This window comes from Phaethon aethereus (genome assembly GCF_964289735.1).
Source record: "Phaethon aethereus genome assembly, chromosome: 5".
Lineage (NCBI taxonomy): Eukaryota > Metazoa > Chordata > Aves > Phaethontiformes > Phaethontidae > Phaethon > Phaethon aethereus.
Window position 1 is genome coordinate 43,626,001 of NC_138579.1, and position 26,310 is coordinate 43,652,310.

The 26,310-nt window shown below is 44.7% G+C and overlaps 2 protein-coding genes across 2 annotated transcripts in view; one reads left to right on the forward strand and one right to left on the reverse strand.

Annotated features, from left to right (window-relative positions):
• Window positions 1–4,991, forward strand: part of INO80 (INO80 complex ATPase subunit) — a gene marked incomplete at its 5' end in the record, with an annotated part of 58,073 nt that extends 53,082 nt beyond the window's left edge. Inside the window, 6 exons of the mRNA XM_081999836.1 lie at window positions 94–196; window positions 767–855; window positions 1,741–1,896; window positions 2,990–3,149; window positions 3,964–4,182; window positions 4,764–4,991. Coding sequence (XP_081855962.1) covers window positions 94–196; window positions 767–855; window positions 1,741–1,896; window positions 2,990–3,149; window positions 3,964–4,182; window positions 4,764–4,981 — 945 coding nt within the window. The 3' untranslated portion in view covers window positions 4,982–4,991. The remainder of the gene's footprint in view (window positions 1–93; window positions 197–766; window positions 856–1,740; window positions 1,897–2,989; window positions 3,150–3,963; window positions 4,183–4,763) is intronic.
• Window positions 4,992–20,943: 15,952 nt separating this feature from the next.
• Window positions 20,944–22,170, reverse strand: CHAC1 (ChaC glutathione specific gamma-glutamylcyclotransferase 1; the record flags this gene model as incomplete). Its single annotated transcript, XM_082000615.1, has 3 exons — window positions 21,748–22,170; window positions 21,618–21,653; window positions 20,944–21,375 (listed from the first exon to the last, which is right to left on the reverse strand). The coding sequence occupies exons 1-3, from the start codon at window positions 22,003–22,005 to the stop codon at window positions 20,944–20,946; spliced, it is 726 nt and encodes a 241-aa protein (XP_081856741.1). The 5' UTR covers window positions 22,006–22,170.
• Between the last annotated feature and the right edge of the window lie 4,140 nt (window positions 22,171–26,310).

The window sequence follows — 26,310 nt, forward strand, 5'->3', positions numbered from 1 at the left end:
GCTGGCTTTCAGTGAAGGGTAGCGAGAATGGTTCATGGCTGCTTTGAGTAATTTTTCCTTTTTTTTTTTCTTTCTTGTTTTTTTTCCTTCTAGATCCAGCGAATGGTGATTTCAGGTGGCAATTTCAAACCTGACACCTTGAAGCCAAAAGAGGTGGTCAGCCTTCTGCTGGATGATGAGGAACTAGAAAAGAAATGTATGTGAAAATCATGTTGCACCATTTTCCCCATCTTCCACTTCATTAGCTTATGAAATCTGTGGTTTTATCTCTACAAACACATGTATTGCTGATAACAACTTCTGTTTCCTGGCTCTTTTTGTATTGCCAACTCTTGTTAGTACAAGCTGGTTTCATATCACTGCTGAGCCAAAAGATGAAGTTGTGCAAGAGAAACATGGTGATGTGATAAAGTTTTTATTGGCACTCATTCAGGATCATTACATTGTTCCTGAATGGCAGAGATTTGACAAGAATTATGTAGGTCATGACAAGAAAAGTATTAGTAAAAATGCTGTATTTCATCATACTTTTGAAGCTGTGTTAGAGGTATGTGTTTTTATGTTGCTTGAAAGAAGAATTTCACTGTAAGACTTTGTAGTAATTTGGATACAAATAGTTTTAGTACAGTAGGTTTTTTAACATATTTTAATTTTAATACAGCTGACTTCTTAACAGTTCTGTTAGAACTAGAATTTTTTGTAAGATTCACAAAAGGATATGAAATATCTTTCCAGTGGTGACAACTTTGTATTTCTTTTCTGACAGTGCGTCAGCGTCAAGAAGAGAAGCGACAGCAAGAAGAAACAAATCGTGTGAAGGAACGTAAACGTAAAAGGGAAAAATATGCTGAAAAGGTACTTTGATGCAGAGAGGTTGCCTGTGTCAGTGATAAAGCCAGAAGAGCTTCAGGCTTATTATGATGTGGTGTGGAAACATTTTATGCAAATGCAGTCTAAATGAGTAAAGCCTTCTTCCTTTCACCATTGAACATCAATCTGTGGCTCTTCCTTACACAGAAGAGGGATATTACAAAATACATAATGCATAGTTATCTGTATTTTAATATTATTATCAACTCGAAAAATAAGGAAGTACTGCATACCCAAACAACACTGTTGATCACCAGTAGTCTACAGACAGCAATTTGAGGACTCATGCTTGAAAAAACAAAATGATCAACTGATCATTCTGTGGCATATAAAATGGTGACTTAAAATTTTGTTCTGCAAGGAAAAAAAGAGAATTGTAAATGAAGCGTCAAACACAGATAAAACTCACATAGCTATGTGGCTTCTGTGGAACAAGGGAAGATCAGTTTGTTTTAAAAAGTTCATTAAAACTAGTTTATGAAAATTCTGAATTTTTGAGACAGGGAGGCTTTGCATTAATTGTAATTTTGTGTAATGGTAAAGAATTTCAAGCTCACTCCAAAAGGTAATGGAAATCAAAGTAATTCTGTAAGAGTAATTCTTCATTATTCCAGCCATTTTAGAAAAAAAAAAAAAACAAAAACAAACAAAGAAAAAAAAAACCACAAAAAAACACACCCTACTTAAACCTAAAGAAGGATCCTTTAAGGGGTCTGTTACTGTGTCCTTCAGAAACTTGTTTTGGGAAATTCTGGTCGTGGCATTCCTAGAGTTACAATACTGCATTAGATGTTGAGATTTTGGGTTGCTTATTCCTTTTCTTCTGTTTGATCATCTTTTTGATTCCTGGTATTGTTCTATTTACTTCAGAAGAAGAAGGAAGATGAATTGGATGGGAAGAGAAAGAAAGAGGGCATGAACCTTGTGATCCCGTTTGTTCCCTCGGCTGATAACTCCAACCTGTCTGCTGATGGGGATGACTCCTTCGTTAGTGTAGACTCTGCCATGCCCAGCCCTTTCAGTGAGGTAAGATTCACTGCTGCTTTAAACTATAAACTGTTTCACTTGTGGCCTTACATCCTGTAGGATTCTTGCTTTCTCTTATTTTAGCCAGTGTAGAACTATGAATGTGTGGAGAAGTGACATGTCTTAAAGGAGAACCATGGAAATGAAAATAATTTACTGAGAACATAACAGCTACTAATAATCTGCCTTATGGTTCCTCATGTTATTTGACATTCCATTATTCCCCTTTTCATTCACTCTTTGCCTTCCTTTTCTTACAGTGAGTTCATGTCCTGACTCTTCTCCTTTTCGGCCCCTGAGAAATTTTTCCATTCCTGCCTACAGTCCCACTTAATTTCTTCTTTCTTTCTTCTTCCTTTTTCCTGCCTTTCTCATGCTTACATTTATAACTATGTGCCTTCTTCCATACCAATAACTTCCATAGCAAGAACAGTCTTGTCTGCTCCTGAACCAAACAGTATCCCTCAAATAGTTCCTTGATGTTCAGTTTCTTTGTAAGTATTCCTCACTAGTCTCACCTACATCTCCTCCTTTGCTTTCTTCCTTGCTTCTGATTCTGAATTAGTGTGTGTTTTTCTCTGGAATTTAAGTTGTAAAGCCTCAGTGGCCCACATGTTACTTTCCTTCATCTTTTTGTAAAGAATTGCAAACTCGTTTTGGCAGCAAATATATTTTGTTCTATACCATGTTGATTACGATTCCTATGTTGTATAGTTCCCTTATTGACAAGATTTTTATTAGCAATAGTAGTAGGTTAAGAATCCTATTGTTTTCTCTCTTGCGGTTGAAGATGCAGAGTTGAACAGCAGTTTTCTTAAATCTCTGCTGAGCTCATTAGCCTCCTGCTTCTTAACTTAACATGTATTTTCATGAATTGAAATTAAGTAGCTCCTGGAGGTCTTTACTGCTGCTCAGCATGTAAATAGATTAGGCAGATTATGTATCATGCTGCTAGTCTCACATAGAGAAAATGAGAGAGAACAGAACATGTATCAGTTAATTACTTGTGATTGTAAGTCTTTTAAAGGTCTTATTTTTGTACCCCTCCCTTTCCTAACCTGAGAAGCTAACGGCTTTGTTCTGTCATGTTTAGATATCCATCAGCAGTGAATTACATATGGGCTCTATCCCTCCTGATGAGAGCAGTAGTGATATGCTTGTGATTGTGGATGATCCAGCTTCTTCAGCACCTCAGTCCAGGGCAACAAACTCTCCTGCTTCCATTACTGGCTCAGTTTCAGATACCATGAATGGTCAGTACTCTTGCCTTGACTTACTACTAACATTTATTAAACCTTGGCTTTGTATGGCTAAGTGATACATTTTCTGCATTTTAACCAGAGTATATGCATGGTTGGCAAGATTTGGGGAAAAAAATGCCTTTTCATTGAGAAATGACTTCTGATTTGATAGGAAATCTGTTTATAGTCTGTCATTCACTACACTTTCCTCTTTCTTGTGTTAATTACTCTTAAAAGTTTTATCCTTGTTCTTGTGTTACAGAGGGCTCTCCTTCCATTATGTGCATGTTACCAAATTACAAACAACCACAGAACTATTAATGTCTAAGCTTTTCCTTGAATTTGCTGTTGGGCTGACAATCAGTTCTCGACTTCCAATGTGTGATTGGAGCAGCTGTAATTTTAAATAATGGCAAATGTTTTTAACTGCCATAGTTTTCTACACTGAAATAAGTAGAGCCATAGTTCTTGATGAGTTTCTTTAGAGGTAGCAAATGGAAGAAACTTAATATCTTCAAGTAAGAAAATGGTTCATCCTGAAGTAGAACCCAGAATCCTCCACTTATTTGTGGAATGGATTCATAATAATAATGACAAGTAGTTGGGAGTTAATAAGATGTGGTTGATGAAGAATGAAGTTTTGTATACATTGTTTCTTATCATGGAATCGAAAATAGCTTGCTAACAGTGTCCCTGTTAATGTAAATGAAAAGTATCAGTAGGAACAGTATTAATGTAAGTGGTAGGTCGTTATGATGCTGTATTCATTTGAGAGTGATCTGAAATACTATAGCAGTTATTGTTTTAACATTATTTTTTTGTTAAGGTGTTGCAATACAAGATACACCTCTCACTGGGAGAGGCCAGTCAGCTCGAAGCCGGGGTCGTCCTAAAGGTTCGGGCAGTGGATCAAAAGGTGGCACTGGAAAAGGCAGAAGCCGGAAATCGATAGCAGGAAGTGCAGCTGCAATGGCAGGTGCCAAGGCAGGGGCAGCAGCAGCCTCTGCAGCGGCATACGCAGCGTACGGGTACAATGTCTCTAAAGGTATGTGGGGAAGGGGAGGCAGCAGACTACCCAGAGCAGAACCAAGCACATGAGTTTGGGTGACTGTTGTTGGATACAGCCTGTCAAAAAATAGTGTTGTGTTGTTGGTATTGCTTGTCCATTATATTCTAACATCCAGGCAATACACAATGTGACATACTAATGGTGTGAGAGGACAGCCAGTTTCACCACAGACAACCTTGAGAGGCTAGTCCTGCAGAATTTTTGACTGCCTGTTGAATTATATCGAATATTTTTCCTCTTGTTTTTTATTTTGGTGTCCAGACAAACCGGATAGTGTGTTTATCCCATGGGTATGGCTGTGGCTTTCCTGCATTGCTGTCATGTTGGAAGTTAACAGCATCAGGTTCCAAAATCTGCTAAACTGATGATGATTGAGCTTCAGCTTTACACCAGCTGAAGATGTTTTGTATCTTAAGGATATCAGTCTTCGTTAAACTGTCATAAATCATGAATACAGGGTGGTCTTAGGACTGATTGTTAGTATACTGTTTGTTGTTGAAGAGCCACAAGTGGAATGATATGCTCACATGGAATTTGATTCTCTTTTCCATTGCTAGGCATGGCTGCAAGTAGTCCTCTGCAAACAGCAATTATTCGACCTTCTGGACTTGTAGATTTTGGACCTTCAAGCACCTCTTCTCCCTTGAGCTCCCCTTTGAGCAAAGGAAACAGTGTTTGTGGGACCCCCAAAAGCTTAAACCTGGCCAGCAGTCTCATATCGGAAACTTCAATTCGGAAGCAAAGCAAAGGTGCCCACACCTCAGGAGGTCGGTAGTAATTTTGAACCCCCAAAGCTTGTCTGAGCTGCGTTGGCTTTCAGAGTAGACCACCCTGCCAGCTGAAGGCATGCAAACGAATGCCTCGTTGCTGTCCAGCACGTGTGTGAAAAAATCAAAGCACAATAGGAGTGGGTGGTTTATGTGAGCACTTTGATTATGTGTATTCCAAAAAACTATCTTTGCAGACACTGCGTGAAGGAGGGAAGGGAGTCTGGGGTAACTGGGAGAGTGCCAGCTTGTGCTTTATTGACACATCTGACAAAGATTCCCAAGAAAGCATCCAGCTACTCCATGCAATATCCTGCAGCTGTGTGTGCTTGAAGTCACACCAATGTATTTTCTCTCTTGTAGCTTGAGGTGGAACCCAGCGTTAGTTTTATCCTATGAAATCAGTATCTGAACCCCAGGAGTATCCTGTGGAGTCAGAAGACATTTCTGTGCCAGCAGCTGGTCAGTGTACGTGCAGGGATAATTGGGGGCTAAGCTGAAGATGTTGTGTGATGAAAAAAAAAAAATCTTGGATTCTTCTAGTGTGGGCCTCTGGGTTCTTTAAAGGTTTGAAATGCAAAGGAAGGTGTCTCAGGTGGTTTCCAGGGAATGGACTCTTTTCAGCACCATGTGTCAGGAACAGGTTCAGAGCTGCAGAATACAGGGAGCACTGGCAGGCCTAGTGAGAGCAGCAGCATTGCCTCTGTTTCACACAGTGGAAGAAACCACCAGCCAGTGGCTTGGTTTGCATTTCAGACTTCTCATCGGCACAAACGCTCACTGTGTTCAGAATGATTTCTCTCACTTTTTGAGGTGTGCAGAACTCTTAAAAGCTTAGAAACAAAATAAGGTTCTAATTGTACAAATCTCAAGAAGAGCGAAGGCTGAAGTGCGGAGGAAGAGTTTGCTGCTGCTGCTTCCACTGTGCCATAGCAGAGCATGGTTCTGCAGCTTGCAGTGCTGTGAGGGGAGTGATGAAAAACAGTCCTGAGAGAGAGAGAACTGTGCCATTCCCCCTTCCAGCCACATCCTGGGAAGAAAATTGTCTTATATCCCAGCCATCCATCGACTGTTCTTCCATCGTGTTTTCCCTTTGTCTTTGCGATCATCAAACATACTAGCTTGGTTGAGTTCACTGCGGTGTGCAGGTACCAGTAGCCATGTTTCCCAAGGCTGATAGAAGGCAGCGCTGCCAGTGCCCCTCTGTGTTCTCATTCTCTGGTTGCTCCTTCCCTGTTCTCAATGCACAAACCCCCTCCGTAGCCCTTTGCTTTGCTGTAAGCGTTGTCTGCATTGCACTGAGATTTAGGTGTGGGGCAGGTCTTCTGTCTTACACATTGAATTAAACGGCTGTTCTGCCAGGGCACTTTCATCCCTTGAGAGAGAAGCAAGTTGAGTTGCAGGTCTGGGCTGTGACAGAGAAGATGACTTTTTTTATTATTACAATTTTTTTCCAACCCCAAATCCTTTGCCTGGCGTCCTACAGTGTGGAGCGAGTGCTTCCTGTTGGCTCTGCCTCTAATTTGCACACCTGAAAATAGCAGAACTGAGCTTAGTTAGATTGATTTTTAAACAGATTTGCAGGGGATAATTGAGGGGGAGGTGGTGTTTAATTAACTCATGAAGACTTCCCCCTTCCCCTCCTATTCACATGTATTGTATGATATTTAGAGGGAATCAGACAAATGCCAAGCCTTTTTTCTCTTTGAATGTGCTGTCTATTTTTATAACTGAACTTGTACATATGTATAAAGAGAGACACATCTTTCTTTTACTAACTGGAGAAGAAAATCTTAAATAAAATGGAGTGAGATAATTTTATGTAAATCGGTGTCTTCGTGTTTTTTATGCATATAGTTATATGAATGAGAGGGTGAGGGAAGAGAGCATCGTGCACATCTGGAAATGCATCTAGAGACACATGCTGCTCAGTATAGTGTTCTACACTCTTCTGAGTATCACCTTTGTAATGTTTTTCAGTTACAACTGTACAGTTACCACATGTCTGTATTCACTGATTATCTGGTAATCTACTTTGGAGTAGGTATGTGGCAGATCACAAGAAAAAAGAAGCAAGTGTAATATGCGTAATTACATAGCTCAATTACCTGAGCTATGATGGTTGAGTTGAATACAGTTGATCATTTTGGGACATCATTCTGCAGAGTTTTTCTTTTTTTCCTTTTTATTTTTTTCCAGTGTGAATTGAAAGAACTTCTTTGTGTGCAGTCTTGATTTTTCAAACTGCTAGACAGTTGGGTCAATTTAATTCAAAGTGGAGAGAAAAAAAATAATTTGTAACATGGAAAGATTGCAAAAATATAGTATGTACTGTTGTATACTGTACTTTTGGAAGATTAGATTATTTATATGATTATTGCTATTTTTAAAACTGATAATATAAAAGATATTTTAAAAGTAATTTAATCTTCAAAAGAAATATTGAATGGCATCAGAAGTTGTGGCAAAAGTAGTGGTAGCCTGTCTGCTTACGAAATTTGCATCAGGCTAACAAATTCAGGAGGACCTAATGTAGCAGTAAAGTAAATGAACTGCTAGATTGTATCCACTTCAATTTCTGTAAAAAGCTGTATTTAAAGAGATGCAGTCTTTGTATTATGCATCATAGAAGAGCTGAGATTCTGTGATGTTAATCAAGGAATTGGGAAGAGTTCAGGTGATGGCAGTTCTAATTTCTTGATCTGAGGAAGTAGGTAGTGCTAGAAAGACTGATAGTTTGGGGTTTTTTTTAAGGAAGTGGAGTTAGTTTCGTGATCAACACCATGGGGACTGCTTCTATTGAAGTGAATAAAATGGACATCCACATTGAAACTTTGTTCTTTGAAATTTCAGTCTGAGCATCTTTTCACGGTGTGCTGTGCACTTGTCTTAGGGATTAATGGCAGAGAAAGTCACTTTCCTTTGAAGGATCAAGGTATTTGCTAATGGCAGAAACAGAATATTGGATGAACTGAGTTCGGGATCTAAACTGGAACGACGAAATAGATGTCAGAATGTTTTGGGGCATGTTTGGAATGCTGTGTATTCCTCATGCAATTTGATAATAGCATTTGCATCTTTACTCACCAATTGCTACAAAACTGTTCGCTGATTAATGCTACCATTGAAGACATTTAAAGGTGATATTTTTCTTAGGTCATATGGGAAGTTAGGACTGAAAGGTGCTGTTGTGTCCCACCCTTACACACATTTTTGCAGTTCAGCCTACAAGGGATGTCTAGTTCAGCAGGGTCCCCAGAACACCCATTCTTCCCACTGCCACACATGGTCAACAAAATCTTCCCAAGCAGTGATCAAATTAAGTCTTACTGTTGAAGACCAAAAAACTGCAACTGTAATATTCCTTTGGAAGAAAGCAAGAGTGACTGAAACTATTACCTTCTCTCAAAAAATTTGCACAGTAGTTAGAGACAGGAGAAAGGGATTTCCTTCTGACTTCTACTGCTAAATTTAACCCTTAAGTGTATGACCAGGACGTACCAGCCAGGCCACTGATAAAATGTGGTTACAAGCACCAATGCAGTTTGCCCTACCTCTCCTGTCTGGATTTGGTTAATGTCAGCACCCTAGAGTATGGCAAAACCAAGCAAAAAAGCTGGGGAAACAAAAAACCAAAAAAAACCCAGAAGCCAAATGATACATCAAAGGAGCAAGAGAACGTCTTGCTCACCACAAGTTGGTTGTGAAAGCCAACATGTAGGATTATGATGTAAAAATAGAGCACTCCAGTATCCTTTCAGCTCTTCAAAATCATGTATATCAGATAGCCAGGGTCTTGCATCACACTGTCCTCAGAAATTCTCCTACTAGCCATACGGTCACTGTGTAGTCCCTTCCAAACAACCTCTTACTGCGTCTGAAAAATTGTTTGGTTCCTTGACCGCATGATGTCTTCAGAATTCATCTAACTTCTGTTTTTAATTATTTTGTCATCAATTGAAGTCCACTTAATTAATCTACCCTTGATTTAGATTAGCCCGCAAGCCATTTTCTCTTTCTATCCTGGATCAAGTCTGTTGTCCTCATCAGGTGCTAGATCGCCTCTTCCTGTTCTGCAAAGAATTAAACAGGTAACTGCAGGAGGGTTTTCACCTAGAACTGCTCTAATTCTTAAACTTCAGGATATTAACGCTGCACTGTCCCGATGCAGCGTTACTTCTGTGCCTTCCCCCCTTTCTGTTGCACGCTATCCCCACCACAGTGTATCTGCTCCTTGCTGTCTCATGTTCCATTTGTGGGAAGCCACCTGTCTGCCTAGGACTATACCTTGCTTTATTCCCATGTTCCTAAAGTATTTCCTTTAACAGCATTTCCCAGCGGGGGAAGCACACAAAGCTCAGTGGGGAAAGCTCTGTGCAGGAGGAATAGGGATCTGCACTACTTCGATTGTAGCTCAGGAACAGACGAGTTGCGGTTGGGAGGAGGAAGAGCACAATTGATAAAATCTCTTGGGGGCAGGATGTGGATCAATGTAATTTGGCAAATGCTGCCTGTGACCACTGCACTGCCAGTCCTGATCATCTACTCTCCATGGAGCGAACAGGCCTCCTTCTGCTCCCAGATATACTTACAGGCTCCTCAGCTTCTCATTTCTGCCTCCATCTTTCTTTTTTGTGGCCTATTCGGTCTGAAACAAGTGTTATCTCTGAGGGAGCCTTACAGGCATGTCTTGTGCTCCCCTTCCTGCTCAAGAAGGGATGGTGATGTGCTCTGTGCTGTCCTTTGGAAATTTCTGCCGGAGTGGCCAGAAAAACAATTTGTAGCTCACTAGCCAAAGGGGTGCTGCTTGCAAATGAAGTGTAGCAGAGACATAAATACTAAAATAAAGGCGATCACATTTTATGCTCCTAGATGTAAGCACTCACTGAATTGTGAAGGATTTTTTTTGATTTGCAGCCTGCACCAGTTGCATAGCAGTGAATGAGAGAGGGGAAGGGGCAAGTCATCCTTTCTCTCAGAAGCATTGTTATTAGGATGATACAGATGGCCCAGCTCTCCGATTCAACCAGCAGGTTTGTACTGTAAACAAGTCTTTCTTGTAGCACACAGACTAGCATTTGCTCCTCTGGAAAGCCTGCAGCAAATGCCTTATGAAACGGAGAAATGCGCGGTAAGATGACTTGGGTTTCCTCCAGCTTCACCCTCCTCTTAGCTCCTGCCTCTTCCCTCAGGAAAGTGAAGTTACTCCAAAGCTATTGGGTCTTCCAGGAATTTTGTACCAAACTCTATTTACATAATATTCTTCCAGGGGACATATGAGGGAATTCATTTGCATCCCAGGCATGAGGAAGTGTTTCAGTACTCAGGTATGGAACGGTGACTCCTTCTTTCCTTAGCTGATGAGCATCACTGATAGAATGAAGTAGGGGAGGAAAACGCTGAAACACCACTTTCGTGCCTTCCTGAGTTTCCCTGTGGACTGTCTCTTCCGTCTTCAACAGTATCGCTGGTTATGTTAAGTTCCCTGAACAGGAGCCAAGTGTGATGTGAGCTTCCAAGCACCCAGGGGTTACAGTATCCCTTCTTGTCTCTGTGACATTTGTTTGCAAGCACCTCCCTGCTCCTTAGCCTTACCCAACTCTTCTCAGGACCCATGTGTGGTCTTCAGGGCTTTTGGTTGGCAGAAGAAATGTTTTTGTTTAAAGGTGTTAATTTTTAAACGCATGACCCTCATAACCTTGCATCTCAGTGTTATGAGAACCATGAATTAAGATAAAGCTAAGTGCATGTGTAGTTTCTGGGGACTGCTACCCTGAATAAACCTTCACCAACCTTTTCAATACCAAGAAAAACTGTTATTGTTACTCAGAGGTTAGAACCTACTTGGAAATTTACTACTGGTTTGGTCTATCACACAAAACTGATGTGTAGGATCAGACTATTTGTGAAATTTATTCAAATTTTCTTATTCCTAACAAGAAACTAGTGGCTTTCTGCTCAAGATGTATTTAACAAATGCTACCCTACTAGGAGAAGCCATTCCTGTTTATCTCACCTCTTATCTACTCTTACAGTTTCTCTGATGTATCCCTACATCTTAACTTCCCATCTGAGCCTTTCTTTAGGAATCACGGGCAGGAGCCCTCTCTCTGTACCATGAGGAGATGTCATCTGTCTTTAAGGTGTCTGTCTTTCAGATTTCTTTCAATTCTGGTTGCAGTTTTCCCTTGATATCATGGTAGAGTTTGTATGCAGGCTAGTGAGTGCATTTCAGAATTTTACAGCTACTGTGCAGACTAACGGTTTACAACAATGTTCCCAAATAACTCCCCTCCTAGGTAGGCTCTTCGTGGAAAAAGAGCATTTACATCAAGAGTTAATTGGGAAAAACTATTCTCTAATTCACATTATTCTTTAATTCAAGTAGCTTTTCTCCATAGATGAGCCTAAACTTGTATCGAAGTAGCACTAAAAACAATCTACTCTCCTCACAGAAGCGTCCGTAGTGATCCGGCATCTTCAAAGCGGTCACCTTGGATAGCCCTTGCCCTCCCCATGGTCGGTCTTAAATGGCAGTGGACAGAGTGCTTGTCTGTATGTCACTTGGTCTATGGAAGGTTGCTGGGTTTTTTTAAGAATGGAGGAGTCAGCAAATTTCACACCTAGTTGTCTGAATGTTGCTTTCTATTATTTTTTTTAAACTACATTAAGCTTTTGGCATGTGACTGCAATTAGCTACGTGCTGATCAGCGGAGTGTGCTGCTGCCCAGTAAATGCAATGGCACGTGGCCGGGCACACCCTTGAATGACACTTCATTGCCTGACACAACGCTCCAGGGCTTTCCTTTGCAAGCAGAGGAAACAGAAGGGATGTTCGGACTACATGAACTTTCAGAGGATCTTGAAAACTAACATCCAGCACCCGCCCCCCACCTTTTTTTTTAATTGTCACTCCATGCGTCTGGTGGAGTGGCAATTAGAAGCCCCTGATGTGAGGGCTCTTCTGTGTCTTGTTTCTTCTTGTTGCTCCTGCTCCTTCCACAGAGTTCACGTGAACGCCTTTGTGGACAACTTCTGCATTCCTACAGACTTCTCTTTTCTTGACGCTTAATACAGATTTCTCTTTGATTTAATCTCATTTACAGCCATAGTACTATGGCACTTGAAATGGATCTTGAAACAGCTCTAAAGATGCATAACGGTACATTTCAGTCTCTGGATTTCAAGTGCTTCTGAGGGTAATTCAGCTTCGTGATGTCTGTTTGTCCAGGTGACTGCAGTCTTTGATCATGTTCAGAGTTTGGAAGAAGTTACTGTACCTGACTTGTAGTCATAATCTTACTGTGATATATATTTAATCTTGTTAACAAGAAAAAGTGACTGCTGTCTAGTTTTTAAGTAAGTTGTCACTCAGCTCAATTCCTATCGACTAGTTGAAAACTTCCTGACATTGTGATGCTGAATCTGTAAAGCGCAAGTAGGTTTTTAAATCACGGTATTGATTTGGGACTGTAAGTCATGACGATTTCTTTTTACGGGCTGCCATAACCCCACGTGATTTATGTGTTTTTGAACACACCATCATGAGCTTTGCAGAAGGAGGCTTGCTTCCCCAGCTTTGATAACTTGCTATTAGCATATGCAATCAGAGGTATGTGTTGTATAATTAATGTAATTTGGTTACACTGCGGTTTGCTGTCCTTAGCTATGTATCATTGTGTCTGTCTGGAATCAAATAACTAAATGGTAAGAGTGAGAGCTGGTCTGGTAGAATATTTGCAGACAGATTAGAGAAGCCCAGCTCTTCCTTGCAGCGATATAATTGATAGCAAATGAGAAAAGTAATGTTGTTTAAATCTTTAATTTAAAACAGATCTCACGTCTGTGATGTTACAGGAATAAACACATGTGAGAAGTCTGGAACTGCCAGCAGCTGTGAGCCGCAGCGGTGAGCTGAAAAAGCTTGCAACAAATTTGAGTGATGTTTATAAAACAAAAACACCCCAAGCTATATAAAAATGTTTCTCTGTTGAGCTTAATTTTTAGCTGGCAAATAAATATGGTGCAAACTTAGGTACCTGAAGGTTTAAGAATACTGAGAGCAAATTGCTAAACTTGCAACCGCCCAGATCCTCATTAGGCAATGGCAAACATAAGGGTATCCGTGAACACTTCAGATGATTCTCGCATGTTTGCATCAGGATCTACTGCTGATTACATGGGCACACATTATCTTTCTTCCAATGTGGTATCTCCGAATTCCTTATGTACAGGTCTGAGTACACTGGAAAACATCATCCCTCAATGTTTCACGTTGTGCATTCAGAGTCACTGTATGCTTTTGAGATCATGTTCTTGATGTCTCAGTTTCCCACCTGTAGAACAGAAATGACACGTCGTCACAAAGGTCTTCTGAAGAGGAGCCAGAGTTTGCTGCAGTGATTCACCAGAGAAGAGTCAAAATGGGGAATGGCCCCCCTGCATTCGGAGCATGGTGTGCATAAACAAATTCGGGATCATACTGGAGAAAAAGGTATTGAACTCATTTTTAGCATCCTCCCATCAGATGAAATGAGGCAAGAATCCCTTGGGAAAAAATAGTGGATATTTATTCTGAATGAGGCTAGTCCCACAGTTACTTCTTATCCTCAGTCTGAACTCATCTACCCTCAAATTACAGGATTTATTTCCAGGAACAGATACAAGTTACATGTAGTTTAGAGACACTAATGCTGCCAGAATTGACGGTGCTGTGCAGCAACAAGAGACATGGTTTCATCTGGCTCTTGCCTAACATGTCCTGAGGTAATCGAGTCTCCGTCAAAGGGAAGATGAAAAGCAGCGTCTGTCACGGCTGCAGGGAGCTGGGCATTCCTGCTCCTTTCCCTCTCTAAAAATGGGATTGTGTGTTAGTGGAGAGGAAGGTCTTGGAGAAAAACACATTGTTATAAAGCAGACCGGAAGAGTGAATGTATGTATAATCTAAAATGAATTTACGTATAATCTATAATAACCTGCTAGCTGTTTGAAATATACTTTCGTGTCAATTTTACTTAAAGAAAGGGGTACCTCACTGGAAAACAAAAATAAGTGAGAGATTTCAGCTCATGATGTTTGTAGAAGCACCCTGAGGACAAAGCTGCTGACCCCAGTTGCCTGTAACGGTATCTCCCACCTCTGCGCACCTCCATCCCATCAGCAACGTGTCAGCTGCAATCCTGGGAGGTCACTTGCAGCGCTGGCAGTTGTGGTGACACGTGAAAGCACACCCACCAGCGCTGCCCCGTGCAAGGTGCCCGTGGGGTGAGCGGAGGTAACGTAAACACATCCATGGGCAGCCCCTGCCTTTCCTCACCCTCCCCGGGGGCCAGGCCAGCGCCTGCCCCCTCCCTCCCTCGGCATCACGCGCTTCGTCGGTGCCGACTTGCAGTTTGGAAAGGCTGGTGAGCCGTCTAGACAAGGAGGGGATAAAAGGCTGCTTTTTCAGTTTGTTTTCTAAATGTTTTCAAATGTCACATATGCTTTGTGTAGACAAGAGTTTAATATCAGCAAGCCGGCTGTGGTTGCCCCCGAGGCGGTTTGTTTGTAGCTGAGGTTATAATCCCTGTAAGTGGGTTGGATGCGAGTCTGTGAAATTACTTCAGTATTGTCTGTGCCGTCGGTGTCACTTGGTCCGTAGTTCCAGTTCAAAGCAAAGCAGGTTGCTGAAGCCATAGGCTAGTGAAATCCAGCGCCCACGTTAGCCCGGACCGTTCCCTCGCCTCCCTTCACCGGTGAACGTGGGTCCGTGGGGCAGGCGCAGTGCTGTGCAAGCGAGCGTGTCGCGTTGCGCACAGCACATGCTAATAAACCCCCCCGGCCTGCAGAAATCTGCAGCTGGAAGTACGATCAACAGCTTCGTGCCGGGCGCGGGGCGGTGTGCCCGGCGCGCTGGAGGCCGTCTGCGGCCGCTCTGCACGCTGCCTACGTGCACGGCGCAGTTGAGCTGCGTGTACGTGCACGTGTCGGGCCAGGCACGCGTACGTCATGTTTCTGAAGGACAGGCTTGCTAACCAGCAAGGCTGAATGAAACCTCTCCTCTCCAAAAGTCATGCTCTGACTTGTCTTCCCCTGGGTGAAGATCCTACTGATATCCAGGTGCCGCAATAGCTGGATGCTTGCGGATGAAGCAGCGCTCTGGGGCTCGAGCAGTTGGGATAAACACATCCTTTTTCCTTCGGTGACAGGAGTTTTAAGTGCCGGTAGCTACCGGGTGTCTCTTCAGTTGTCGCGCTCAGGCCAAACTGATCCCTGGTGGTTTTAATTGAAGCTTTGTGGAAATGAGTCCTGTTAAACCAGTGAGGTGAGGGAGGCAAAAAGCAGAGTAAACAGGAGGACGTTAAGAGAGAATTCTTTGTTCTTGTGTCCCCAGGGCAGCCCAGCGTGGTCTGGGAACAGTGTGGTGTCCCCAGCTAGGAAAACAGCACCTCTCTGTCTTTGAACTTCCCTGACCTTTTACATTATTTCAGTCTCATTCTCTGGAGTTCAAGGTACTGGCTGTGCTTCAGGAATTCGCAAGCATAAACACTCATCAGTGTGGCTGGCACTACGACGAGATGAAAAGGGAGTTGAGAGAGAATAAAACACATCCAAAAGCCAAACAAAAAGTGTACAGGGTTTGTAAACAAAGCATGTAGAGCTTCCCCAGCGCTGCCCAGAATGCCCACTTCCTTCCGCCTCCCTTCCCTCCTGGGCCCAAGGCTCTTTCAAAGCCAATATGGGGCTTGTCTCATAGCTTTAATGCAGTGTATAAATTAGGGAGGTTTTCACTTAAGCCAAGGCAACTAGTTAGTAGGAAATTCCAAAGTCTACTGAGCAGCTGCTGGTTTTGCTGCAAGTGTAGTTTTTCCATAGTTTTTCCTGACTGTAAATCTATTATTTTTGTATCCCTTCCTGTTCCTCCTGTGCGCGAGGAACCATGCCGTGCTAAGCTCGGCTGCGTGCCGGTGGCACATCACTGCCCACGCAGGTGCTGGGATTACACCTTTTTATGTTGCATTTGCCCTTGACTTCTAAAAAACACTCTTGGGATTTGGTGCTACGGAAGTATGTGCCATGTCATGAAAACTGGCAATACCAAAGCGAGAAGTCTGACTCAGGGAAAATGTCCCTGCTCATCTCTTTTCCCCTCTGCCTTTGGGATGAGGTGGTTGTGCTGAATGAGGTATAATCCAATTTAAAGTTTCACGAAGGCCTTCCAGGCCTAGATTGACTCCCAGGTTTTGGGACATGTTGGCAGTGCTACTATTCTAAACTATCTGGTACTAAACTATAAACATGTTATATGGAGAAGCATCAAAGTGCACAGATGACCACGCCTGCATGTTTTGTGCTGGGTATTTTATGCAAAGTCAGGCTCACTTGTCCTGGTGCAGCCGTACACCCATTAGACCCTCTTTCTTTCCCCTGCTTCACCATCCAATCTCTCCTGGTAGCAGGAGCAGAAGAACGGGCTGTTACCAAGCCAGACGTCATTTCTGAACACATCTGCTCCGTATACAGGGTGCGCAAAGTGCTGCCCAGCCTCTAGTGCAGAGGGGAGCGCTTGTTAGAGCGCAGCCTTTGCAGAGCACCGGCCGGTCAGATCTGTGCGTGGCTGCAGATCAGGAGCGGCGATAAGCATTCGTTGCTTTTCCTCTGCCTGTGAAACATCTGTAGGTAATTAAATCCACATTACCGCCTGTCTCTTGAGCAGCAAGCAGATACATATGGATTAACACATGCGCTATGTACAACCAGCTGCAGATTTTGGAACAGCTGCGAAATCCAGCACGTGCCATTCCCTGTGACATGCCCGCTGCCTCCGAGCCTCTCCCCACCACACGTGGCGGAACCCCGGGGACCCTCTCGAGGCTGTGGGTGCGCACGTGGAGCTGTGCCTCTCCCCTTCAGCTCCTCCTGGGGCTGAGATCCCACACTGGCTCCTCGATAGCCTTCAAAGTCTGCGCCCCACTTTCTGGGTGCTGAAACGTACATTCTCCCAGGTAGACCCAACCAAGCTGTTGGCTGCTTTTGCACCCAGCTGAGGAACACTGGTTTGTTCCCTACCCCTCTCCTAGGTCACCATCCTCTCCTACCACCTCCCTCCCTTGGCAAGCTGCATGCCTGTATTGCCATCAACCACAAATTTTGGTCTCACTAATTTTCTGACCCAGCATCTCATCTAGAAAAGTACACCAAGCACAGGTACATTCACACTTTGATGATGCTGTATTTAAACTACATTTTTACTAAAGCTGGAATCAGCTTGGTAGAGATTTACCTGTGTGAAGTTGTCTCAGTTCTCGAAATTCTACCTTGAAACTGAGATGATACTGTACCACCTAAGAACCAGAGACTTTTTCTTCTGGTTTTCTCTTCTCTGAATCCTTTTAACAGAGCTGAGCTTCTTTATCCTTTCTCCTGCCCTATTAAGGACCATGTGTCCTCAGGAGCGCTTTATACATGTGAAGGCCAGGGCTGGATTAACTGTTGTCAGCTACTTTATTTAGCTGGCTTTCCCACTGCAAAGCAGCTGGGTAGGTCCTGTCCTAATGTAATGTACTCAAGAAAATGGTGACTCAGGAACATGTTCCAGGGCTGTGTGGGAATTGCTGGGCAGGAAAATGGAAAAAGTTGAAGAAGTGATTGAAATCTTGTGAATTGTACTGGGTTTCAACTTTGTAAGTATGTGATTAATAGCACCTATAAACATGTTTCTGTTGCAAACAGTTTCTAATGTGAGGTGACCCCGATAGGCATAAGCTCGTCATAGGGATATCAGAGAAGAGAAAACTGCATGTGCAAGAGGAAGCCACTACATAGGGAAGCATCTCCAGAAAAGTCTGGCAGCGCTTCGCAAATGAGGGCAGTCGTCTCACCCTCTGACAAGATGAGTCCTCTTTCCCAGACCAGCCCTCAGGCCAGTGGTAGAGCTGCCAGAGGCTGGAGCTGCGCCCACAGCCAGCTGCTTCACCTGGGCTGGCAGGTCACAACATGGGGAGAGGAAGCCTGTAGTGAACCATGTATGGGGTAGGACACTGTCCTTGTGTGTCACCGTTGCACTGGCACTCCCAAGTGCCATGGTTGTATGACTGCCTCCAAACAGCAATTATCTTCCTCATGTTCCGTTCATCCGAGGGAAGGCACCATGGTCCCCTGTCTTTGAGTAGCAGTACAAACATCAACTGGGCATATAGCAAATGTTGCAGGGTGCTGTCTTTCCACACTCACATGGCCAAAGCTCAAATTTTTTTTTTAAGTTCATCAACTGACCAAAACATGACCAGTTCCCAGACTCACAGGACACAATAAAAGCCTCAGGAGAAAAGAAGTTACGTGATAGCTCATTGTCTGTCTGAGTGACTTGAAGATGCAGTGACAGGATGACAGCAGCAAGCTGCCGTATCCACCACTCCTGAAAAGAAAATGGGGTCCTTTTTTTTGGAACTCCACTGCGAAGAGATCTTTGGGAAGAAAATGGCAGTTCAGTGAAGTACCCTATCTGTGCTTAAAACAGTTTTTCAAGGGAAGAAGAAACAGCAGCTGAAGGAACATTCCTAGCACTGATGGATTGTTCACAAGTGCTCACTGCTTTTCGTTTACCAGCGATGTGAGACATCAGGGGGCCAACGCAGGCTAAACAGGATGAACAAAGCAAGGGGGTCTCCCCGTGAGATAGCAGTGCAGGTTGCTTACTGCACATCTGCTATTAATTCCTGTCAGCAGTGCCTTTGAAAATTTGTGAGGTGCAAAGATGTTTTTATTTATTTTGGAGATATTTTGGTATCTAACCTCAATCTTGTACTAGTAAGGGAGTGTTCCCCTGCAGGTAAGTTGATTCTTTAACCCTTTGGTTTTCCAGCTGGGGGATAACAGCCCCCATGGGGAGGGCGAGGCAGCTCCTCAGTTGAAGTGAGAGCCTCCATAGAACAGGGAAAGCATAATTTTCTCTAGTCTATTATCCTTGAAACATGCACTCTGCCTTTAATTCGTGGTAAATTCAGTTGTTTCAATTAGTTTTCACTCCATCACTCAAGTCCTGAGGCAGGTGATACTGGTAGGTACAGTGCTTGGCTAGTGCTGGGGCAGCTGGTAACTAGAAGAATCAGAAGGGCAGCTGCACATTACCCGTGTACACAGCACACTGTGCACAAGTCAGAAGAGAAATAACAGTCTCTTACAAGCAGCAGTTCCTTGTCCTTCCACTATTACTTCTTGGAAACAGTGACGCCAAGTTACACTCCAAAAAACAACAACAACAACAAAAAAATCCTTCAACCTGCCAAGGGAGCATTACATTTCTGTGACTGCCCTGTACAGTCAGGAGGGCTGGCTTGTATTTGCTGCCAGCACTAGCGCTCCAGAATCAGCAAGAGCTGGAAGCTGAGAAAGTCACTGAATCCCCTTTTTTCTCAAAGGGAAAGAGTCAATGGGTGTCTTCCAGTAGATCCAGCAGAGGCAAGCTGCTCAGCACTGAGGTGTTGTATTTAATTAAAAAAAAAAAACCCACATACAACCACCATGGGAAGTACAGCAGCATTACCAGCTAATGTTTTGTTTTTTTAAAAAAAATTTAAAAAAAGAAGGCTCAGTTTGATCTTTAAGTCAGTAATGAAAAAGACCAATACCAAAGTACAGAAGGCTATCTTTGTCAGTTTGTTTTATTACTGGGCACAGCACAGTACCACTTCATATACATACAAGCCACAGTAATACAAACAGTCCCTATCCCTTCTTATAATAAAAAAAAAATCACACGGTATTTGGGAGGAGTCAGTTGTCCCAGGGGTCAGCCCCTCAAAAGCTGTTTTGCTGCAGTTGTAGTAGTAGCAGTTTTCTTACAAAATACTACGGGTTTTCATGCTGTTAATATGTGAAGCTAAAAAGTCTGAGCTTGCAGCAGTGCCTCTGCTTAACACAATCGAGGCAGTCTTTTCCAGTAGCTCAAAGGTTTGTGAATATGCTCAGTCATGGTCCTTTGCAGTCAAATAAAAGCATATCAGACAGACACCCCGGTACAGAACTAGAACCCTCAAATGCTTCTATGGAAACCCACATTATCCTGAAGCACCAGAGGTTTATCCGGTACAGGACTAGTTAAAATGCTGCTGCATCCAGACAGCTTTCCTGCAGGCAGCATAGACTTCCCACACAGGCAGGACCATTTCTTCTGGAGTCAGTTAAGTCTGTAGCAGCACAAGGTCAGTGAAGCTTGGAGAGAAGCTCCTGTCATTAAAGCAGGCTTAGCACCTCAGAAAACTGCTTTAAAACTAGAAGGCACAAATGCAAGGTTGAATGTGGGCTACATACCACTGTGGCATGTGAGCAGTTTAGATATACCCCCTCCTAAGGGGAAATACAACACATAATAAATATTTTAGAAAAATAAGTGCATTACTGTGATCCTTCACAACATCAGGAAGTAGGATCCACAAGAGCCTACAAAGGCCAGTTCACTTAATATTGCACAGAAGTCCTGAAATTTAATGTCTGTCAGGTCATTGTACTGGAGGTGGGACATGGCAGGTGCAGAAAAAAAAATAAATTTGGCAGAACCTACCCAAGTCTCCACCACCACACAAACAGCTTTTTGCCAATCTGAGGTAGAATTACATATATACTGCTTAAACCCAGTCAAGTCCTGCTCAACTAGTCTTCAAAGAAAAAAAAAAAAGTGTGCAGAACAGATGAGCCTCTTTCTTCTCTAAAGAAAGAGTGCTTCAGGTGGACCCCTGGAAGCAAGTCTTACAGAGCAAAGTTCCAGCAAAGATCCCTGCTCCCCACCTGGAAAGCAGTGATGGTTATCATGGTGCTACAGGTAAGGAGTGTAACAGGTACTAATTGCAAGTCCTATAGCAAGCGTGTTTACACCACTTCCTCCCTCCCCTACTACTTGCTAATTCACCCTTTATTCACTCAGTTAGGATTGTCCCCATTGCTTTCTCCCTTATGTCCCTTCTACTGGGACCTCGCAAAAAAATTTTCTATTTCAACCCTTAGACTTCTGAGGGACACTTGCAGTTTCTTCTGGAGGCTCCTCTGTGTAGTACAGGCATGGAAGGATGGAAATAAGAGCCTCTTCAATGGAGAAGAGATGTTTATCCTCTGCTTGAGGACAAAAGTAGCGCATAAAGTCTGCCAGTCTCAGCAAGTACTCAATGTTATGACCAGCACAACCACTTGAGACAATGATTTGAGCTGCAATGTCTTCTTCGGATGCTGGGCCAAGGTAAGAAGGGTTCTGTGGCGTTGCAATGTAAACAAGAGCCAGGATGGGTTCCTCTACATCTTTCTCCTGAGGGTGGAACTTCACCAACTTGGTGTCATAGCCTCCCAAGACAGCTTCTCGCATGTTGAGATACTGGAGTGATGCAGGAATTTGTTCCCCACGGACTTCATAGGCTACACCCCACGTGCACGCCTAAAAGTGAAAGAGCAAGGCGGTTATGGCATGCTGTAACTGCAGTGGACAAGTCCACTAACATTTCAAAGCGAGCCTGCCCTGCTTTGGGGTCTCTGCACAACTGGTAACAGGGCAGAGGAGAACACCCCCACACACGATCCCGGGAGGGCAGAGGAGCACTCGGCTGCCGACATCAGTTTCCAGCTGCTGATGGGGAACCACCACCCCCCAGGTCAGCTCCCCCCCGCCCCGGTACTCACCCCGCAGTCCTCCAGCAGCGTCACCACCCGGCCGGGCTGTGAGGGGGAGGCAAGGGGAGAGCCGTTAGAAGCCGAGCCCGCGCCAACGGCCGCCCAACGGCCCCTCCAGCGGCCGCCCAACGGCCCTTACCGTCCTCTCGCTGCCGCGGTGGAAGGTGTCGCCCTGCCAGAAGCGGCGGCTGTAGCCGCGGATGAAGCCCACCTTGCGTGACGTGAACTCGAAGCCCGGCCTCCACACCAGCGAGCCGTACCCGAAGATCCACACCGGCGGCGTCAGCTTCAGCTCCGCGCCCTCCGCCTCCTGCGGGGGCGAGGAGGAGAGGAGGGGGGGCGGCGGCGGCTCCGGCCGGCCCGGGCACTCCTCGGGGCGCTGCGGGTCGCGCCTCATGGCGACGTTGGCGCTGAGGGCCGTGGCAGGGTGCGGCGCCCAACGCTCGTGGGGCGGCACGCGCCGCCAGCGCCCTTTAAAAGGCCGGCCGGGCCGCCCGCCCCGCCCCCGCCCGCCCTACACCGGCGCGGGGCGGGGCGGCTCGCGCCGGGTGATGCAACGAGGGCGGGATGTTTCGCCGCGCCGCGCGTGGGGCAAAGCGGGGCGCGGGTTGCGTCAGGCGGGGCGGAGGAGGGGGGGGAGCGGCGGCCGTTACCCTGAGCCCGCGCGTGGGTGTGTGGGCGGGGCGGGGCTGCCCGGCGTGGGGAGACCCCGGCCCGGCCCGGCGGCGGGGCGAAGCGGCTGGGGCGGGGCGGGAGGCGCCCGCCGGTGGGAGGCGGGGCCTGGTGGGACCTGAGGGGAGCTGAGGCGTCGGCCTGTCCTGTCAGCGCCCAGTGAAAGCGGCGGGGGGAACACGGTGTCGCCTGCGAGATTCCCGCCTGGCCGTCCCAGGGCATCACCCGCTGTCAGACCCCTGCGCACAGGGATGAGCGGCTGCTTATCCCCGCCGAGGCTGCCCGGCCAGTGCCGCCGTCCTGGGGCGGATGGGGCGGACCCCGCCGTGCCCAAAAGGGAGAAACTGGGGTGGAATGAGCGGGCTTGCCCTCCTCGGGAGCCTGCCCTGCACTCCCGGGTTTGGCTTTGTCCAAGAACGTGAGCTGCTGCGTTGGAAAACCAAGCAGTTAATATTAAACCGGGTGAAGCGACAGCTCCTGACGTCGATGGGGCTGAGACGTAAGGCATGGAGGTGAAACAGAGCAATAAAACCTACACAAATGCAAGGAAATGCTGCTGAATCTGTCCAGTTGAGTGTACTTGTACTAAATGCAGGACGGAGTGTGAGCTTGTAATGTGTAACACTTGTTATGTAGGTGAGTCCAAAAGCTGTCTGTGTATGAGATGGGAGACCCAGCTGTAGATCAGATTTAAGCAGGTTGTGACGACTAAACAGCCCAGCGAAAGAGGTGGGCTCAAACTACAATGTTGTTCAACTTAGTAGCAGGAGAGAGAAGGGAGGGAAAGAATGAGAAGCAAAACCATTGAGATATTTTCATAGAAGTGTTTCTCATTATTGTTCTTGCCCTCTGCATCTAATCACTCCAAACAGTCTATTTACAGTTTTCTCTTTAGTTTCCTGTTGGGTCCCATCCAACCAGCACCTACCTTTCCATTCCACTTCACAGGGCGTTGCAGCTCCAACGCACACAGACCGTGGTGGGCGCTTCCTGAACCTTGGCACATTCACCATGGATGACATCAACAGCCTGCATGGCTCTCACATCTGCCGTGCCGTGCCTGACACAGCATGCCCTTACTCTTTCTCCCCTGCATGACTGACTCTCTGACTTGTCACCTTAGATGGCCCTTCACAAGGTCAGCCTTAACAGAGCCCAAACATCCTTAATTTTCCTCTCCACTTGCGCTTTTCCCAGTCACCTTCTCTGTCTTACTCAGGCTCAAAGGTATGGGGTCGGCGCTGCGTCCTCCCAGCCCTTCACACCGCACACCCGTGCTGCTACAGGCTTGCAGCTTCTCATTGCTTCCCCACCAGTCCCTTCCCATAAGCAGAGTGTGAATCCATCCCCTGTTTGTACAGCTGCCCTACTCGGAGGCCTTAGGCACAGACAAGAAAGTGCTCTAGAAAGTGTTCTTCTTAGCAGCAGTCTGTATCAAAGCTCTGCTTGGTGAAACAAGAAATAAATTTCTAGTCTTACATTTTCAGTCTTGTGGATCCTGGCTCCTAAGATACAGGAGTCCTGCCTTAGCCATGCAGTTTGTCAATGCTAAAATAATGTGGCCTTTCAATCAAATGAAACCAGTTTCATGTGGGAATTACACCAGTCCTCTGTGTCCCATTGCAGCAAGCATGTATTGTTCATATTTAATTCTTTAGTTCTTCAGCTTTTTTCCTGCTAAAATCAAGAGAATTTGAGCAAAATCCCAATATGTAGTTAATAAAAGCATTAAAACATTTGGCTGTAGCTGCATCGTCCTTATCAAGCGAGGGCACAAACAGTGACAGACAAATCAGTGTCTAAAAGATAAGCTGAAGAAGCTCTTCCTAGGTTCTGGTCTTACTGATACCAGTAAAAAAAATCTAGCCTCTTTCTTCAGCTTTCCCCAGGATGTGAATTTTATCCGTCTGAGAAATGCCCTGGATTACGCATATCTCGCAAATGAAGCACTAGATGTCTTATCTGCTAGTACCAGCTAAGGAAAATTGCATCAAGAAATAAAAAATAACGCTACTGGGAAGTGACTGCATGCTTGCTGACAGGGGAGAAAAATTGCTCCTTTCCATTGCAGAGCTGTCTCGATTGTATGTCTGACTTCGCCAAAAGGCTCTGATACATAGCTAGGCCAGATTTGCAACAGACAGCCGATGCCTAAAACAAAAGCTTTAAGGGACCAGCTTCAGATCCCGCACCAGTTAAACGAGACTGCTCCCTTCAGTGCTGTTACACCCAGATCAATTAGGTATGAGGTTAGAAACTCCTTTTGAAGTCAAGTCCCTGATTTTCTTGCGTAAAGACATTGGGATATTGCTCCATCATTAGGAGCACAGCCTGGGGGAAGACTGTTATGGAAGTTGTGGCATATACAGCAAGACGTTAAGAATTTTTTTTGGTTTCAAGCTTTCATTAATCCATTTCTTGTTGCTGACTGTACCTTCACTATACTTTGGTTAAATAAATCAGAGGGCATGAGGATCACCAGGGATGAAGGGCTGAGCAGAAGAGGTGTCTTGCAGATGGTATAGATGCAGCTATGCAAGCAAAGCAGGTGGATACTGAGGAAAGGATTTAGTGTCTGTTAGTGTTGTTGGAGCTTGTGTTCGTAAGGCAAGGAGAACAGCCTGCCAAACTGAACTGCAGGAATGCTCAAACAGGTGTGAGGGAGGATGTGGAGCGGCAAGGGAGTTAACTGTTAAGGAACATGATGTAGATTCAGGAGTACAATAAAAGGAGATGGAAAAAAGCATAGGACTTCAACAGTTTAAAAGTGACTAAGGGAAAAAGGAAGGGAAGATAATTGTCATACTCTGTTAATTATAATTTTTTAAAAAAAGCTTAACAGCAGTGAGAATTTTTACTTTGGCCTGGAAATCTTTAGGAAGGAGAAAAAGGCAATAATAACTTCATTTGTTACATCTTGAAGCTAGTTTTTCCAGCATTTGGGAAAAGGAGGAGCTAGTTTCTCTTTAGCAGTACATCCTCTGCTTCCCCTGAGTGAGCACTCCCCTGTTAGTGCTGGGTGACTAACAGTGCCAGAGCTGCCTGTTTTTCAGGATAGTGGTGAATCACCCCAGAACCAGCGGAACCAACAACATGGCTGGCATGACACACAGCAGTGGACTGAAACCGTCATTAGCTTTGTCTTGTGTTTCAGGCTCTTATTTGCTTCAATAAGCAGAGGGCACACACTGGGTTTTACCAAAGGTTGTTCTATTCAGAAAAGACTGACTGGGGACAGGAGGATTGCCAGTTCATTTCCAGGTACCACCACATCTTCCTCCAACAGCTTGGCACTGCTTTCCTCTCCTCTATAGTGAGCAGACAGGAGAATCTAAAAAAGAAATCTGCCCCTTTTCCCTAAGGCTTCAGTAAAGATTACAGCTACTGCAATTAGAGGTGAGGTTCAAACACTGCCACTGATGTTTTAAAGCGATGTAAATCAGTGCTATTCCCCTGATGCTCACGATGCCATATCCATGTGCATCACCAAGGGTCTTACTCACTTCTGTTTGTTGAATCCAATTCTTATGGCATTCAGAAATCGGCTCCAGATGTGAACACTTACCATATAAATATGTAGTCATCCTTGTTTCAAACATGGGAATACGGAAGTGGCATTGTCAAAACTTCCGTCTTAAAGCTTGGGGATCAGGAATGATGTATGGAACAGTAGGCAGGGGTGTATTTGGATTTGTTTGCTACATCCAAGGGAATGCACTTTTATTGCTAAATGCTTTAACTCATGGGGTTAAATACAGTCCCGAGCAAAGAGAAGAAAAAATGGCAAAGGTCATGCGAGTACTTTAAACAGAACAACCCTAAACTCTAGTGGATACAGTACTGTAAGGACACCAGACTGAAAAACAGAAGTCTGCGTATCTAGGACAACAAGGAAATGGTGCACACAAAGCACTATTCAGGTGGAAATCAAACAAGGCAGAGAAACCAATCTCCACATTTACGTGGCCTGCATGTCAACACTAATAGTAGGATTGATAGTGTGGGGGATTCTTCTGCAGGACAGAACTTA